Source organism: Anneissia japonica, unplaced genomic scaffold, assembly GCF_011630105.1.
Source record: "Anneissia japonica isolate Jap-2015-1 unplaced genomic scaffold, ASM1163010v1 scaffold287708_len1499824_cov190, whole genome shotgun sequence".
In the NCBI taxonomy this organism is placed as follows: Eukaryota; Metazoa; Echinodermata; class Crinoidea; order Comatulida; family Comatulidae; genus Anneissia; species Anneissia japonica.
The window spans coordinates 1,015,401-1,032,240 of NW_022752295.1; the positions used below are offsets into that span (position 1 = coordinate 1,015,401).

A 16,840-nucleotide genomic window follows, 5' to 3' on the forward strand; every position below is an offset into this window, starting at 1 on the left:
CTGAAAAGTCAGATGGTATGCTCTCCCAGTTTCCACAACAAAACAGTGGCATTTATAAAGTATTATTACGCATATTTTACATTATAAGTGACCTATTTGGCGTTTCATAGAAAAGGTATTTTCATTTCTTAATATCTACACTGTAAAAACAGTATGATGTTGTAGACTTATCATTTAAAGCGTGTAATATTTTATTTAGTTAAAATATTTTATATGAATAAAAACAAAATGAGGCTAAAAGAATAATACAATCGACCCTGAATATGAACACCGAATGAAGTTGTGTTGCGATAACTACGATGTCTCTACGATAAACATGGCTGACCATGGATATTACAATCAACGGTATGGCTATGCGTGCACGTTGTAAATTGTAGGTTAGAACTCTCCTTATCGAAATTGCAATAATATATAGCCTCCTACATTTAGATTTAAAAAAAAAGAAAATATGAGACTATAATGTTTATTTCTGTTTTTTTTTTTAGATTTAATATTTTTTTACATTTTAGACAAAAACTAGATAAAATCAAATTTGACAATGATCAAAAGTTACTCAAAAATAGATTATTTAATCTAAGTACTAGGCCTATATATACATTTTAACCACATATCTATGTTGTCATAATGTGTTAAAACAGTTTCGATTTATTCGTTTAAACCTATGACTAATTTTCCAATGTCCAGCATCGGTAAGAAAGTGAAACTGATATTTTATAATTGTAATTATGATAATTTATACTAACATTGGTAATAATGGCAATAAAAATAATACAATAATGAATAATTTGTATATTAAACTTATATAGTTTTGTATTAAATAGTTAATTAATATAAATTATATAAATTAAATTTATTATTTATAAAAAAATATACTAATAATAATAAAATCAATATTAAAAATAATAACAACAATCAGTGGCCGATCCAGGAATTCGAAATAAAGGGGCCCAGAAAGTCAATAATAGTACAGATGGCGGGTCTAGGCCACCTCCACTCCACTGTAGTTAGGGCTGAGGTAGAAATATTGTCTACGAAATGTCAATGGTACTTCTAGATGGTCGGAAATGGCATTCTCAGGCCAGAAATGTGAATTTAACTTACCCACCCTTATGGTTTTGAGATGGTAAATAAAAATATATTTGTTGTTTTTGCTCCTGGTGACGATTATTTAAAGTACCATACAATTCGTCGGAAAATTAAGGTGTAATAATAAACATTAAAAAACAAAATTTAGTGTAATTAATCAATCACAATCAATCGCCGGTACTTCTATAGCGCCAAAATCCACCGCACAAACGATGATGTTTGATGGCGCTGATAACATTGGCAAACTCAACAGGGTGAAAATTGAAGTTTTAAATAATAAAATTCTTAAAATAAATGAATATGTTTCAATGCTTTTAATCCATAGTATTTAAATGGCCATATTATTATGCGTAATTATTACTTTTCCAAGTGCTCAGTAAAATTACAATAATACGTGACATACATAATAAATGAATACGGATATAATTATTATGAGCACAAATAAACAGGTTGAGATGGATACAAATAATCATATTAATTGATATTGTTTATTATTATTATTATTATTATAAATATACAATAATTTAGTAATATAATTAATATACTACAGCAAAAAAAAATTATTCTGGTAAGAGAGATAGATGTAGGAAAAAACATTGTGGGGATAGGAGCAAATATAAGATGGCCCATACAGTGGTGGTGCCCGGTACGGAATCGGGAGCCAAGGCCAACGTTGGGAAGAAACTGCCTTCCCCCGTCAGGGAGAGAAACACATTTCGTCGGAAATCGATCAAATAAGCATTTTAAATCCCTAACCCTTCTCACTTATGCTATCGTCCGGGGAAATCGACCATCCAATCGGAGGGATTTCCTCTGTTCGTTAGGGACATCTAACTGTTCGTCGGGCAAATCCTGGCGCCTCCACACTGTATTCATTAGTTCGGGAGTATATCCATATAAAAGTTAGATTTAGGCTGTGATAGACCAATGTACGGGGCTTGAATCTCATCATAGATGTTTTCTGAAAGCCCTTGATGAACTTTTACATCAGGCTTCATATATTCATCGGACGGCTTTTCGTAGTCATTCGAGTAGTTAGATTGTTTACTTGGCTTTGGCTTTACTTTTGGTGCCGTGCTCTTCGTTATACGTGCGTCATAATGAGCGTTGACCGGAGGATCACTGTAATTATAGATAAAAATCATTCTGGTGATTATAGCGTAGGTTCCAACTAATGTTCATGATAATAATACTGTAAATAATCGAATATAGCATTTCTCTAGAATAATCTCCGATCTCAAACAAACATGGTCACATCATTACTATAACCTGCCGCGTTCTAAATGCTCCTCATGAGAACGGTGACAAATCTTGAATTAACGACTAGTTACCGTGATCGTGGTTGCATTAGAACGCAGCACCGATAGTCACTGCTTCCTACGACCGTCATACAACGAATCCAACTCCGCTACCGGTGACGGCGCAACGCCGTCTATTGGTTGTCGGTGGCAGCCTGAGCTAATCGCTGATCGTCATTAAAACCGATCCGTTGCGCGCGCGTCGTCTTGTTGCGTTCTATAAAGCTTGGTTTCCATACAATCGCTACACGCTTTCGCCGACAGTTTTCGATGATTGTGCTGTTGGTCAGACGAATCAGGAAGCCTTCTCAATGACGTCGGGGACTGCTACGTAGTTTGTATGGAAACCAAGCTTTAAAGAATCGCGTCGGATGACGATCATCGGGCGCAGTGAGTACCCGGCTTTAAATATAATTATTAGGTGGGGCGTAAAGAAAGCTGTGCTTGGAGGCAGTGAGTACCCAGCTTTAAATAGAATTATCAGGCGGGCGTAAAGAAAGCTGTGATTGGAGGCAGTGAGTACCCGGCTTAAAATAGAATTATTAGGCGGGGCGTAAAAAAAGCTGTGATTGGAGGCAGTGAGTACCCGGCTTAAAATAGAATTATTAGGCGGGGCGTAAAGAAAGCTGTGCTTGGAGGCAGTGAGTACCCAGCTTTAAATAGAATTATTAGGTGGGGCGTAAAGAAAGCTGTGATTGGAGGCAGTGAGTACCCAGCTTTAAATAGAAATATTAGGCGGGGCGTAAAAAAAGCTGTGATTGGAGGCAGTGAGTACCCGGCTTAAAATAGAATTATTAGGCGGGGCGTAAAGAAAGCTGTGCTTGGAGGCAGTGAGTACCCAGCTTTAAATAGAATTATTAGGCGGGGCGTAAAGAAAGCTGTGATTGGAGGAGAAAGATGTACCGTATAGTTGTTTTCGTCTGTTGCAGTTTGGAATTTTTTTAGATATCGTAATCTGGCATGTGTGTGGATTTTGAAAGAGTGCAAATCATGATTGGGTGGCTGGGTGATGCAAATATATTATAATGTTTGGATGGTGCGATTGTCATAGCGGTGGTTGTTGACGATGTTTAGCGTAACGCACTAGTGGGGTTTACTTGTGACTCATTAGTACGGATAGAACTTACCGAAGCTCATAAGCTTGATTTTCAACTCCAGCTAAAGATGGCTTTGGCGAACTAAACAAAGAAAAGAGAGATTGTTAAGTAAAAAGTTGTCAAACAAGTACTGTATATAATTTACATATTAAAACCAATCTCCTACAAACACTGAGCACAAATTTCCCTAGAGAGAGAAAGGTGCTAGCCTACATAAACGAAAGCGTTTCATTTGAGGCGAAGACAAGACAAACCAGTCATCCCTGCTATAACAACTTCAAAAATATTATTCAATTTGAATTGCTAATGTTAAGAACTTTTCCATTAAGCAGAACAAGATAATATTTTGCTGACGAAATCATACACACTATTGTTACTATGCCTATATTATTTTCATAGACCTCCCCAGTGGCGGATCCAGGAATTCGAAATACAGGGGGCCTAGGGTTACAAGTTTCCCCTTTCCTCCATTTTATTTACAATTTTTAAAAATTTATGGAGGCCGGGTCGGCTCGATACCCCCGTGAATCCGCCACTGCTCCCATTTACTATAATTGGATATATTATATATGGATTTGTAGTAAAACGCGTGTAAATAAGTGAAAACTGTGTTCTTTCAATCTGTGTTTCTTTGGACGTTGATAGCTACTGTAAATGTGTAACCACAAAAATACACAGGCCTAGGCATACTGACTTACCTGTGTTTATTACGTAAAATGCAAACTAAAGCTATGGTTGCAATAATTAAAACCAATGCAGCACCACCAACACCAGCAATGATACCTGCAAAACAATAGAAAAAAAATAATTATAATTATTGAAATAAATTTTGAGATTATTGCATTGTCAATACACTTATAAAGTAACCAGATATTAGCAAATAATAAGATGTGATTAAAGCACATAGGCCAAAGAGATGTTCATGTATAATAAATTTTTAAAAAAATGCATAGATCTATTTAGTTACTGAATACGTACCTATTTGCAGATCCGATGACGTCTGTGGCTCTCGACTAGTAACAACAGATGCATGAGTTGTCGGTTCGTCAATAACTCTTGTTGTCTGCATCAAATTGGTGTTGACATTTTCAACTAAAATGACATGTAAATTACCTCGGATATTATGGGTTTTACATTATATGTGCAGTTTGCTTTGATTGGTTAGAATTGCTATGCAGATGCTTTCAAATCAAATGTCTATTGACGTTATTTACTTTAAATAATAATTTGTTAAAGTTTTGGTGTTAATGTTTAAAAAACAATCGCGTGTCAGTGCTCACACACTGAAATAAGCAATGTATCGCTTCTTTTAGTTATGTATTGTATTGGGAGTACAGTAGTTATTGTATATTGTGTGTGTTATAAAACAGATAGGCCTAGAGATAACATTTGGTACAAATATAAGCCAATCATAAAACAGATTTACATTCGTCACAGTTGCTGCCAATCCAGCCCGTTTCACAGATACACGTATATTCACCGATTGAGTTGTCAATGCAAGCCACTGCGTTCACACATGGGTTGTTCTCGCATGCAATTTCTGAAAAGAATAACCAGTTATTTTGAAAATATAAATTAAGTAGCCTCGACATGAGTAAAACGATATTATTTCTAATGATATATATATATATATATATATATATATATATATATATAGTGTATATACATATATGCGGGGTAAAACACCAAACTGTTCACAGTTCCAATTCGACTTTCCTTGCATCTTCTTTGTTTTATTCATAACACATAAAACATTGTTTCGATCTCTTATCATTGGAAATAAGGAAGTAATACTTATTTGATCATTAAAAATAAGCTATTAAATGTTTCATATACACGGGGTTTTCTATATTCTGATAGATGTATCTTCAAGAAATGTACCTGTTTGACAATCGTGACCCTCAAATTCCGCAGGGCATGTGCATTCGTAATCACCATAAGGTCCAATATCTTGACAGCTGCCTCCATTTAAACATGGTGCCGCAACACATCCGATGGTGGCTGCAAAGAGAAGTAATGTCAGTTGACTATATATTATACGATACCTACAGGTTACCATACTAAACGAAAGTTAAACGTCAATGATGATGATTATTATAAGCGCTCGAAGAAGAACTGTTTCATAGATCTACAGTATTGTAAATTTAATTAACACATAGGAGAAGTGAGGACACGGTTTTATTGATTTAATTTGATTTATTGACACTAAGTTTACTATGACAAAAGCTAATACTACGTACATGTTTCGCAATTGACACCGGTCCAAAAATCTTCACAGGAGCAAAAATACCCTTCACTTGACAGCTCCAGGCATTCTCCATGTAGGCAAGGACTACTTGAACATTCCAAATCCACGTTAACTTCTACATGAGTGATAAGAAGAACACAAAAAACAGTTCATCAGTTTCATCATAATTTACAAGATTTTGATTCCAGATTTTATTTCTGCCTGATTGATACATAATAATATAAATAGATATCAATACTATGTAGCATTCTAAAAGTTGATAATTTGTAAAAGAGATAGCCTAATATGCAGGCAGACATTAGTTCGTTTTGGTTATTTATTTATTTATTTATTTATGTTATATATGTTTGTACCCCTTTATGACTTCCAAGTCTGTACAGCTTACCTTCTTCACAAAGATCTCCAGTCCATCCATCATTACAATAACAAAAATAAATGTTATCGTTTGGAAATATTAAACAGTATCCGTTTTGACATGGGTTACTACTGCAGGCTGTTTCGACTACAAACAAGAACACATAAACGCATAGTAAACACATAATATTCATATACCTCTGGATTAAAGGTGTCTGTCAAAAAAAATCGGAAAATACCTAAAAATTCTATAATTACTTGTTTTAAGCTTTGATTATTTTGGTAAAATAAATGTTACTTTTCCATGTTTGGCATATCACAGTGCTTGATCAAAAATCAAGCATTAACTGCAATAACGCAAACAATATTCTTCTCTGCCAACTTACCAATTTCACAGTTGCCACCTGAGTATCCTGTCATACAGTTACATGTATATCCCCCAGCATCAATATCGATACAATCACCGTTGTTCAAGCATGGGTATAGGTTGCAGCCATTTCGTTCTAAAATTATTTATTTATAATTAATAATCATATATTAATACACATTATCAATATCAATGTTAAAGCAAAAGTCAGTAGTACCAAATTCAATAATTATACCATATCACTAGCGTACTGTTAAAATTTTGTTATGATTTTTTTTAATTTTCTTTGGGCAGTCTTACGATATATTATGTTATTCGTATTTTTTTTTTAATGTTAAGTTTTGACGAATTGGTAAGATGTGCTGATTTGGTACTTTTTAAAGAGTACGCTAACATTACCACAATAATATGAAGAAAATCTAAATCATGATCTTTCAACTATCGAATATTCGCGTAGACTAACCTGTCTCACAATGTGTTCCAATCCAAGCATATAAACAATCACATTTGTAATCACCATTATCCGATATGCTTTCGCACAACCCACCATTCAAACACGGATCCAAACCACAACCCACGATCTCTACCATATTCAAACAAAAGTAAAATTATTAGGCTGTGGAAACATTCGGCAAGAATTCACAAAAGCGATGCATTACAGCACAAAACAGCACAGTCAACCATTGTTTAAAGTAGATGTATATTTCAAAAGAATTCAAGCTTTCTAAATCAAAATAAATATTCAAAACAAACCGTAGGTCTATCGCCTATTTCTACCCTCTTGTTTTACGCCTACACATTTGAAGATGTTCAATAGATCCATATTATTATTATTATTATTATTATTATTATTATTATTATTATTATTATTATTATTATTATTATTATTATTATTATTATTATTATTATTATTATTATTATTATTATTATTATTATTATTATTATTATCATTATTATTATTTTTATCATTATTATTATTATTATTATTAATTAGATGTAAAAAAATTAGATTAAAAAAATTGATATGGCGATAACATAAATGCTATCTAGCATTGGCATATCAACATAATAAAATAAAACACGATAAATATGCCTTTTGTTTATTTAGTCTCCATGTTTCAGTAAATATGTAAAAACCATCACCGAATCGGCAGTGGATTTTTTTTCTCCAAAACAGTGGATCTAAGGTGCTGGCCTCATGAATGTAAGAATATGGAGCATTAAACTCACCTTCGTCACACACATCACCACTCCAGCCCTCGTAGCATGCACAGTGATAATCATAGGACGATGTTCCAAGGTAACAGTAACCGTTTACGCAAGGATTATTATCGCATGCAGTTAATTCTGAAATATATGTTTTTATAACTCGTTGTTACAATGATTCATTATAATACAAGATAATTTACAGTGAATATAAAATATGCAGTGGCGAAACTACTGCAGGTTCACCGAACCTGGGCCCCCGAGCTCCAGGGGCCCCTGATCTACAAGGGCCCCGCCCCTTACACAAAATCTAATAAGGCAATGTGTACATAGGTTGATAATACTTGTCTTTACATAACACTGCACATTATAATTTAGAATTGTTAAAAATAATCACTTATACATGCCTAACACAGTGGCGTAACTAACACAGGTTCTGGTGGTTTATTGAACCTGTGTCTCTGATCTCCAAGGGTTCCCTATCTTTAGGGGCCCATCCTTATATAAACAACATCTAATAAAGCAATGCATAGAAAAATCTTGATTGATAATATTTATCTTTATACTTAATACTGAACTTTATAATTTAAGATTGTTAATAACTTTAAAATAATCAATTATACATGCCCAAGCGCCTAGTTTTAAAATTGTCGCTCGAACGCCGACATAATAATGATGGAAGCCACAATGAAACAGATCGTCATTTTGTATGCATTAAATTCTGACCAATAAACTGACCTTCCCTTTCCCTCTAATATAAGGACTAATGTAAAGACTTTACCGCTGATGTTTGTTGGGCAGGGGCGGATTTGTATGTGGGTGGGGGAGGGGGAGACTGGGCCGTCAAAAGTAAAAAAAGTCTGAAGTCCACCCCCATCCACCATATAAAAAAAAAAGCTAAACATCTGATTTTAGTGCTATATTAGCTATAACTTTCACCCTGTCAATCTGTCGTCTATCTACGAACAATTGACTTATCAAGTAATCGGTAAAGACCTACCAAAAGCAAACATATCACATGAGACATAATGATGGTATTTAAAACTTAATACTATTCAATTCATAGTACATTTCCATAGCGAGAAAATCAAGTTGTTAATGTCTCAAGCCGAATTAATTCGACAAAATAAAATCGTCTGTCTTTTACTCAAAGTTTAGAAGATAATAGATTAAGATTTACTGTAGTTTATTTTCGTATGTATATTTTACTGTATTGTGGGGCCACTTGGAAGAGCAGAGTTTTTCACTGAGAGGATTCCTCTACTCACAGAAAGTAGAAATAAACTACCATGTAGAATATGATACTTGTTATTACATTGGTACTTTTATTTCCATGAGTAACCTAGACTCGGGAATAGGCCTACTTAGCGTAACTTTAACATTATGCGTTACGACCAATATAACTGTATACGAACTCATAATTGATAGAAATGTAATGTTCACGTTAACAGTCGATAATTTAACAATTATGTTTCTATGGATTGGCTTAAATATATTTGACTTTTACACACTTACCGAATGAATGTAAGTCTGGATATTCGGTAAAAGAATATAAGTAAGACGAATCATCATCATCATTATCTAGTTCAATAAACAAAAAATACAGTTAGGAAAATCAAACCTTATAATGTTGACGACAATTCGAATGTGTGAGACAATGAAGTATAAGAATGTGTGGGTCACCCTTTAATTACCAGAAAGGATAGGTAGTAGGAGAAAGGTTCATTGGAGGAGTTAGACGTATAGTATCGTAATCATGAAAAAGGGCCAACTAACTGCATTTAAAAACTAGAGAAGTCATTCCATTGAGTGCATAGCTGCGACCTGCGCCTGAATACTGTACCAACAATAGGCCCTGTATGATGGGCGGAATTTCAGCACACCCTCAAGGTAAAAATAGAATCGCCCGCCGTATTCAGGCACATGTGTTTTTCAGTACTGCAGCGTACCCTCAAGAAAATAAATCGTTGCCACTAGGCCTACTACGATTTTAATGTTTTTCCATGATTATGACTTCATCTGATTTTATTTTTTCAAAATATGTTGTTATCGCATAACTGATAAATCTTTATCGAATCGTTCTAGTGTAAAAACTTCTCTTATTTTTATTTTCTATATGAACAATTGCTTTTTAGCTTTTTTGTCGTTATCGTTGAAGTATAAACAGGCCTTAAAACAAGTCGGTTCCTTAACTCCTTGTTCCATATTCAACGCATTATCTTTATGTAATGTTTTGTTGTATATATTGTACCATGGAGGTATATACCTCCATAATTGTACTATAGACTTTATGTAGGAACTTATATCTAACACGTCATTTATATTTATATGTTTGCATTTTTAATTTTTTTCATGCGATGTAATGTCCAAATGTAATTTCCTTTCGGACAATAGAGTTATCTTGTATCTTGCATCCCTTGACCTTTTCTTCTGAAAATTGAATGATGTCTTTCTTCGATTATTATGTTCCAATTCCACTAAATTTTATGATGATCCATTCATTAGTTTTTGCGTAATCTTGCTAACAGACAGACAGAAAGGGACAGAGAGCAGTGAATACAAACTCCTTCGGCGGAGGTAATAATAGGCGTAAAAAGTGTATTTTCTATTGTAACTTTTTATGTGATTTTTTATCATAATATATCATTAATAATAATAATAATAATAATAATAATAATAATAATAATAATAATAATAATAATAATAATTAATATAAAAATTCTTTTTTTAATTGACCACTGTGCATGTATGAAAAGTGTAATTTAATTTTTTTTGGATGAATAAAGAATCCTTTGACTTTGTCTTTGACTTTGACTTTATTTACAGTAAGAACAAACATCACAACTGACCTTCTGCACACACGACACCAGCGTCATTCGTGTGACTACATTGACCGTCGGTAACGTACTTAAAAGTACATGCACTCAAATAAGTTTCGTTACCCTCACACCGAAAGCTTTTAAAGTGTATTGAACCACTACCCACGCCGTAAAATCCATCTTTTTTGGCCTCGATTGCACCCTCGAATCCTAGCTGCCGACATACCACTTCTGCGTCGTAGATGTTCCATTTTTTGTCGCACACTGTACCCCATGTCCCTTCATAATATACTTCGACGCGGCCGCTGGAATCATCATATCCATCTTTTAAACGAACTGGGATATATTCTGGAAAATCATCTATAGTACAAATTAGTTGAAAGTTTTTATATGACATACTATTCCAATCTGCAGACAGTACCGTTTCGATCTTGTTAGATCTCATCAGTGCAGCTCAGCTATATGACATACTATACATTTTATCTAAACTGTAAGTGAATGCAACAAAATGCCTCAAATAGTAACTTATCCATCATCATCATCATCATCATCATAGGTATCAACAACAACATAATAATAATAATAATGATTAGGCCTATAGGTGTAATTTTGCCCTACCTGACGTGGAAATGTACCGAATACTCAGTACATTTGAAAACAGCTGCGAAAAAAATCGCAAGTTGTTCTCGGGTAGGACTCGAACCCACGATCTCCAGATCACTATCCCGGCATCATACCTCTAGACCATATGATGGCCAGGGTTGAATTCGAGTCCAAGTAAGCAGCGGGTACTGCAGTGTTGATAGTAATTGTTATTGTCTATTATTCCATCACGACAATAACAATTACTATATCAACACTGCAGTACCCGCCGCTTACTTGGACTCGAATTCAACCCTTGCCATCAGGCGCAAGCTCGGTGGTCGAGAGGTATGATGCCAGGCAAGTGATCTGAAGATCGTGGGTTCGAGTTCCACCTGAGAACAACTTGCTATTTTTTTCGCAGTTGTTTTCAAATGTACTGAGTATTCGGTACATTTTCAGGTCAGGTAGGGCAAAATTACACCTATACATGTTTCTCCTGACACAAATCCAGTTATTGTGTATTATTCCATCACGACAATAACAATTACTATCAATGATTAGGCCTATTGTCTCCTAGGTGAAGAGACAGTCAGCATGAGAGTATTACAAAATTGACCAGTATTATTTATACTAATATTATTATTACAGGTGGCCTATTATTATTATTATTATTATTATTATTATTATTATTATCATCATCATTATTGACTGACTGATGCAGAATTCAGTGATATACATTTTTATTTTAGACAATGTCAATATCAAACAAGGAATACAAAACAGATATGATTTAAATTGAGAATAAAAATAAACAATCAGCTTACACTGACACATTTTTCTGAGGCTTACATCAACTTGCAAATGCAAAAACAAGGAATAGGTATGACTATTTCAAGGGCGAAATGTAATTCATTAATATTAATACTAGTATTACTATTAACATGTAAGTTTTGAAATCAATACACCTACCTACATCATTGATACCATCACTGCATGCGATGCTAACAGCATCGTATGCATCACATCCTTGTTCATAGAGTCCTTCATGCCCGCAGTGAAGAAGGTTCGACTCCGTACCGTTACACTCCAGGTCAGAAATCCAGCTCCAGCATGAGCTAGATATTCTGTATCCCACTTTAAAGTCTATAGCCCACTGAAAGCCTAGCTGTTTACAAGCTACATTTGCATCATTCATATCAAAGCCATCCTTACACACAGAGCCCCAGAGTCCACGGTACATTATGCCAAGCAGTCCTGAATACCCGTCAACATCATCCCCAGTAAGACGCAACAGACCATCCTCTTTGAACCAAACATGTGATAATGGTTGACATAAGTTGTAGTAACAGTGATACACACTACCGTATGTTAATGCGTACTGCACTTAACCTACAATGTGTTTCTACAATTATATATTATCGTGATCATCCTCACGAACTTCACCACCATCACGAACATAGTCATTGTATCATGATAATCATCAAAACATCAACATTTTCATCAGCATTATAATTATTCTCATAATTTCAAAGAGTTATTCTGACCCCTTCATCATCATATCATCAGCATCATGAATATCATAAACATATCAGCATCTTCTTCCAACCGCCATCATTTTGATGCCATGTGTTCCTGATCATGTTATTGTTTACAGTATCTCTATTATAAAGAATGAAAAAGAAAAGAAAAAAAAGGGTAACATTCCTTCTTTGCATTGACTAACCTGGTGATATATCCTCTGTTTCACAAATTACTCCGGTGTCCTCACCATGTACACAATTATGGTTATAAATTCCATTATGTACGCAATCAAATATTGAATCCTCATTACCGTAGCATTCAACATCATCTAAATAGATATCACCTGTACCTTCGCCGTAATAAGCTTCACGTTTGACTCCAACAGCCCACGAATACCCCAATTGTCTAAAAGAGTAAACATATACAAGCATATGATAAATATAGAATTCAGAACCTTAAAAGACTATTGGAATAGCGCAATACCGTTACCGTTTCTAACTGTAGGTTTGAAGCTCTAACATCATCACTATCGTCGTCATCATCATCATCATCATCATCGCCATCATCGTCATCACCATAATCATCATTATCATCGTCATCATCATCATCGTCAGTGTTCTAAAAGTGTACGTTCAAATCTGTAGACTATGGTATTGATTGATCTTACTTGCAGACAACGTCAGCATCCGTTATTCCCCAGTCGTCGTCACAGACAGTTCCCCAACCACTCGAGTAGTAAATCTCAACTCGACCCTCATTAGACGAAGGCCCACCAACCAATCGAACGTCACCAAACTCAGGAGAATCTGTATTATTAGGAAATATTTTGAGAACAAATGTTTTCCTTAAATTGCATTAAAGTTCATAACAACAGTACATTTTTATAGTTGAGGAATTTGAAAACTTAATCCCAAACGTTTTTCTATTCCTTATACATGTATTTAGGATGCAATAAATTGTATAAAGTTTGTACCAATACAGTAGCCATATAAGTATTTTTATTACCTATCTAAAAAACGCTGCTAAAGAATAAATTGATGTCGTATCGGCCAGAAGGACAACGTGACAATAGATAATTTTGGTAAGAATACCGTAAGTTAGGAACCAAACAAACCAAGTAGATCCGAAGCAACGGTCCATGGTCTGCCTTTTATCTAGGAATTAAAAAAAAACTAAAGTCCTTCGTATACTATAAGTTCAACAAATACGCATATTTTCAGTATATTTATAAATAAACAAGGATGTTTAATTATACAACTAAAGGTATACATTGTTTGACAGGCTAGTAGGCATACCGTTACCAGTCCGAAGTTAGAGTAGAGCTGGATTGATGGTGGTTTGCTACCAATCAATTCTTGCCATCAATTCTGACTGTTACATTCAGAACTGTTTCTCACGACTCAAAATAACTCCACTCTTTAGCCTCATTATGATTATTAGTGTAAAACATAACTATGGGAGAGCATATTTCTATACTGACCAGGTTACCCATAAAGAAGAAATGATTGTATATTAAAATCAAGTTCCATGGACTTATCTAGTGGGTGATTTTATTAAAAAAACAAGTAGGCCTATACAAATTACAGTTATATTTTCATTCATGCTATTCATGATATTCATTCACAATATATATATCAACAGTTATATTACAATTTTATTGTACATTAGTATAGTAATGTTGTTATGGGACTATACAGTTTTTTTGTCATTTGTAAAACTGTTCGGGCATATTCGCAAAAAAAAAAAAATACATCCTACCAATAGGCACTATACTAATATAACCCACGTGTATTGTATCGGTACGGTAGTCAGGAGGAACTAGTTAGTAACGTATATGTTATCGAATACAAACATATATAAAAGCGATATGGTATAGCATTATTCTTTATTATATTAATACTTATTATTATTAGTATTTTATAAAAATATTTATGACTAAAAATTGGTATAAGTAAAAATGGAAAATTTTAATATCGTCATCACAACATTTTCAAAAATATAATAACACAACATTTTTAGAATGATGTCATTTGTTATACGGTTGACATAGGTCTTTCTATTCAATTGGAAATTATTACGAGTACTAGTTGCTCATACTAGTATTTAATTTAAGATTATTTGCAGTATAAAAATATATTAAATCAGAAAAGGAAATCATAATAACATTAGGCATACCTGTACTAATTGTATGATGCATGAGACTTCCAAATAATAATAAAATCCACATTAGTTTCATCGTTGGTTCTTAAAGATGTTGCGCGCCAAACAGGTTGTACAGTACTTTGTAACGTTATGTATGTAGACACGCCTCTATTTTATTATCTTCTGTGTCAACGCCTTTTATTTTCGGTGCGTGTGATATCAATCTTTTTTAAATATCAAATACTGTAATCCGTAGGCCTACAAAATTATATAAATACAATCATTCCCAATAGATGACTTGTCCAGTGACAGACCAACTGACTCCAAAGCTCAATCTCTTAAATGCGTCAATCAGTGAAGAACGGCAATCCTGGTCTACTGGGTGCTATTCCCTCGCTCCAATTTTCTATCCTTACTTCTGAGAATGAAGATGGTTTAAAATAAGTATATATCTGATTGTTATGATCTCTTTTTGTTTGATTCAAACGCAATCTGTGTTAAAAAAAAACGGTCAGTTGTTGTTCTTCACAGTTAAAATGTCTGAGCTCTTTTCTTTAGCAGAAACACGGTATTATACAATGTTTAAGCACTAACTAAAAATAAGAATAAATTGATGCACGCGTTGTTCATAAGCTAAACATCGGCTTAGGACTAACTGTACAAATCTACGGACGAATAACCCAGAAGAAAAGGTTTGAAACCTTGTCATACGTCAACCCTGCTTAGACAAAGACAAACAGCAACTAAACAAGTGGAAATACAGGTTATTCACTATTTAACTATGGGTTCAGAAACTCAAATTCGGCTGAGTCAGTGTGTAGGCAAGAAAGGCTGCGGATTTATTGTTTCTTCCATAGTAATTGTAATTGTTCAAAAATAAGTGGCTTAAATCAGGTGTATACGGATTACTAAATAAGGTATCACGATGCGATGACATCAATAAGTAGACAAATGTACACAAAACTTTTTCGGCGAAATTAATAATCCTTTATTCGAACAATATTGCTTGACAGTTTCTGTGATAAACTAACCACTCATCATTTTAAAGGAAAAGAATTAATAAATTCTTACACGAAAGAAAAGCCTCCGAATACAACAAGTTATGACCGTACGTGGGTCAATTTGTCTTTATAGAACTTATATAATCTGTAGATTTGTAAATAACTTTCTAAATATTTGTGCCAAAAATCGGTTTAAGTACACTGTGTAATTTCTTAGGCATGAAAATAAATACATGAAATTTAATGGACAAACAGCCGACCGCTCCGAGACTGATTATGTTTTCGTTTGTATCACATTCCCTTAACACGATACAGTTACAGCATATTTTCACAATTAAAATATATGTACACGTAAGAAATACTTCTTGTTTTAGTTTACTATTTTTATTTTGTTTCAATAAGCCATATCGGTATTTACTTCTGCCAACAATACACAATATGCTTGTCATAATTCAAATATTATACCGTACTTTATTGCAATGAAATTAAAGTTGAGAAGTACAACTGATGATAAACTCTACGTTAATTAAATGATTAATGCAGTACTTTCAGCAAAAGTATTGAGAATTAGTAACATCGGCAGAAATTTCTTCTGAGTAGGTCTACAATTATATTATATTTCACATGATTGGATAAATCTAAAGAGTAAGCCGAGTGTACGTTCTTGTAGTTTGAGAAGCAGTACAGGTGGAGTTGCGCTTCAGTACACCCAATGGTATCGGTGTTTTCGTGATTACAACATGTGATCTCAATGACTGCTTCTACACCATCGTCTCTATTTTGACCCTGGTGGATATATTTATATTATATAGCGCAATTGTATTCAAAGTATCGTTATCTGATAATGTATACATAATATTTCAATAAAAAGAAGGAATGCAGCTACGTATACTTTAAAATACTATAACGATCCTTTCAATAAAATTATATTACAATATATTAGAGTAGCCAGCCATTGTGGAATGACCCTCTTGAGTGTTACTGCTTATGTTACATATTTATGTTTAACTTTTAAATATTGGTAATGTATATTTGTCAGATAAACACAATAAAACAATTGAAAAAAGAAGAAATTAAATAAAAGTGGGTGAAATCTCGACAAAACCTGTCTCTTAT

General features: G+C 33.9%; 1 protein-coding gene across 1 annotated transcript; it reads right to left on the bottom strand.

Annotated features, from left to right (window-relative positions):
* Nucleotides 1–245: 245 nt before the first annotated feature.
* On the bottom strand, nt 246–16,823 carry LOC117122254 (deleted in malignant brain tumors 1 protein-like). Its single transcript, XM_033267789.1, has 17 exons — nt 14,757–16,823; nt 13,249–13,387; nt 12,784–12,986; nt 12,030–12,362; nt 10,506–10,835; nt 9,172–9,237; nt 7,681–7,797; nt 6,914–7,033; nt 6,470–6,586; nt 6,115–6,231; nt 5,722–5,844; nt 5,363–5,482; nt 4,908–5,021; nt 4,460–4,573; nt 4,180–4,264; nt 3,512–3,562; nt 246–2,208 (listed from the first exon to the last, which is right to left on the bottom strand). The coding sequence occupies exons 1-17, from the start codon at nt 14,815–14,817 to the stop codon at nt 1,962–1,964; spliced, it is 2,457 nt and encodes an 818-aa protein (XP_033123680.1). The 5' UTR covers nt 14,818–16,823; the 3' UTR covers nt 246–1,961.
* Between the last annotated feature and the right edge of the window lie 17 nt (nt 16,824–16,840).

Excerpts from the sequence above, each read along its gene's own strand:
- LOC117122254 (XM_033267789.1), bottom strand. The coding sequence starts at position 14,817 with ATGAAACTAATGTGGATTTTATTATTATTTGGAAGTCTCATGCATCAT. Across the intron at positions 12,987-13,248 it reads GATGCTGACGTTGTCTGCAA|ACAATTGGGGTATTCGTGGG; the intron begins GTAAGATCAATC and ends TTACTCTTTTAG. Across the intron at positions 9,238-10,505 it reads TGGTGTCGTGTGTGCAGAAG|ATAATGATGATGATGATTCG; the intron begins GTCAGTTGTGAT and ends TTATTGAACTAG.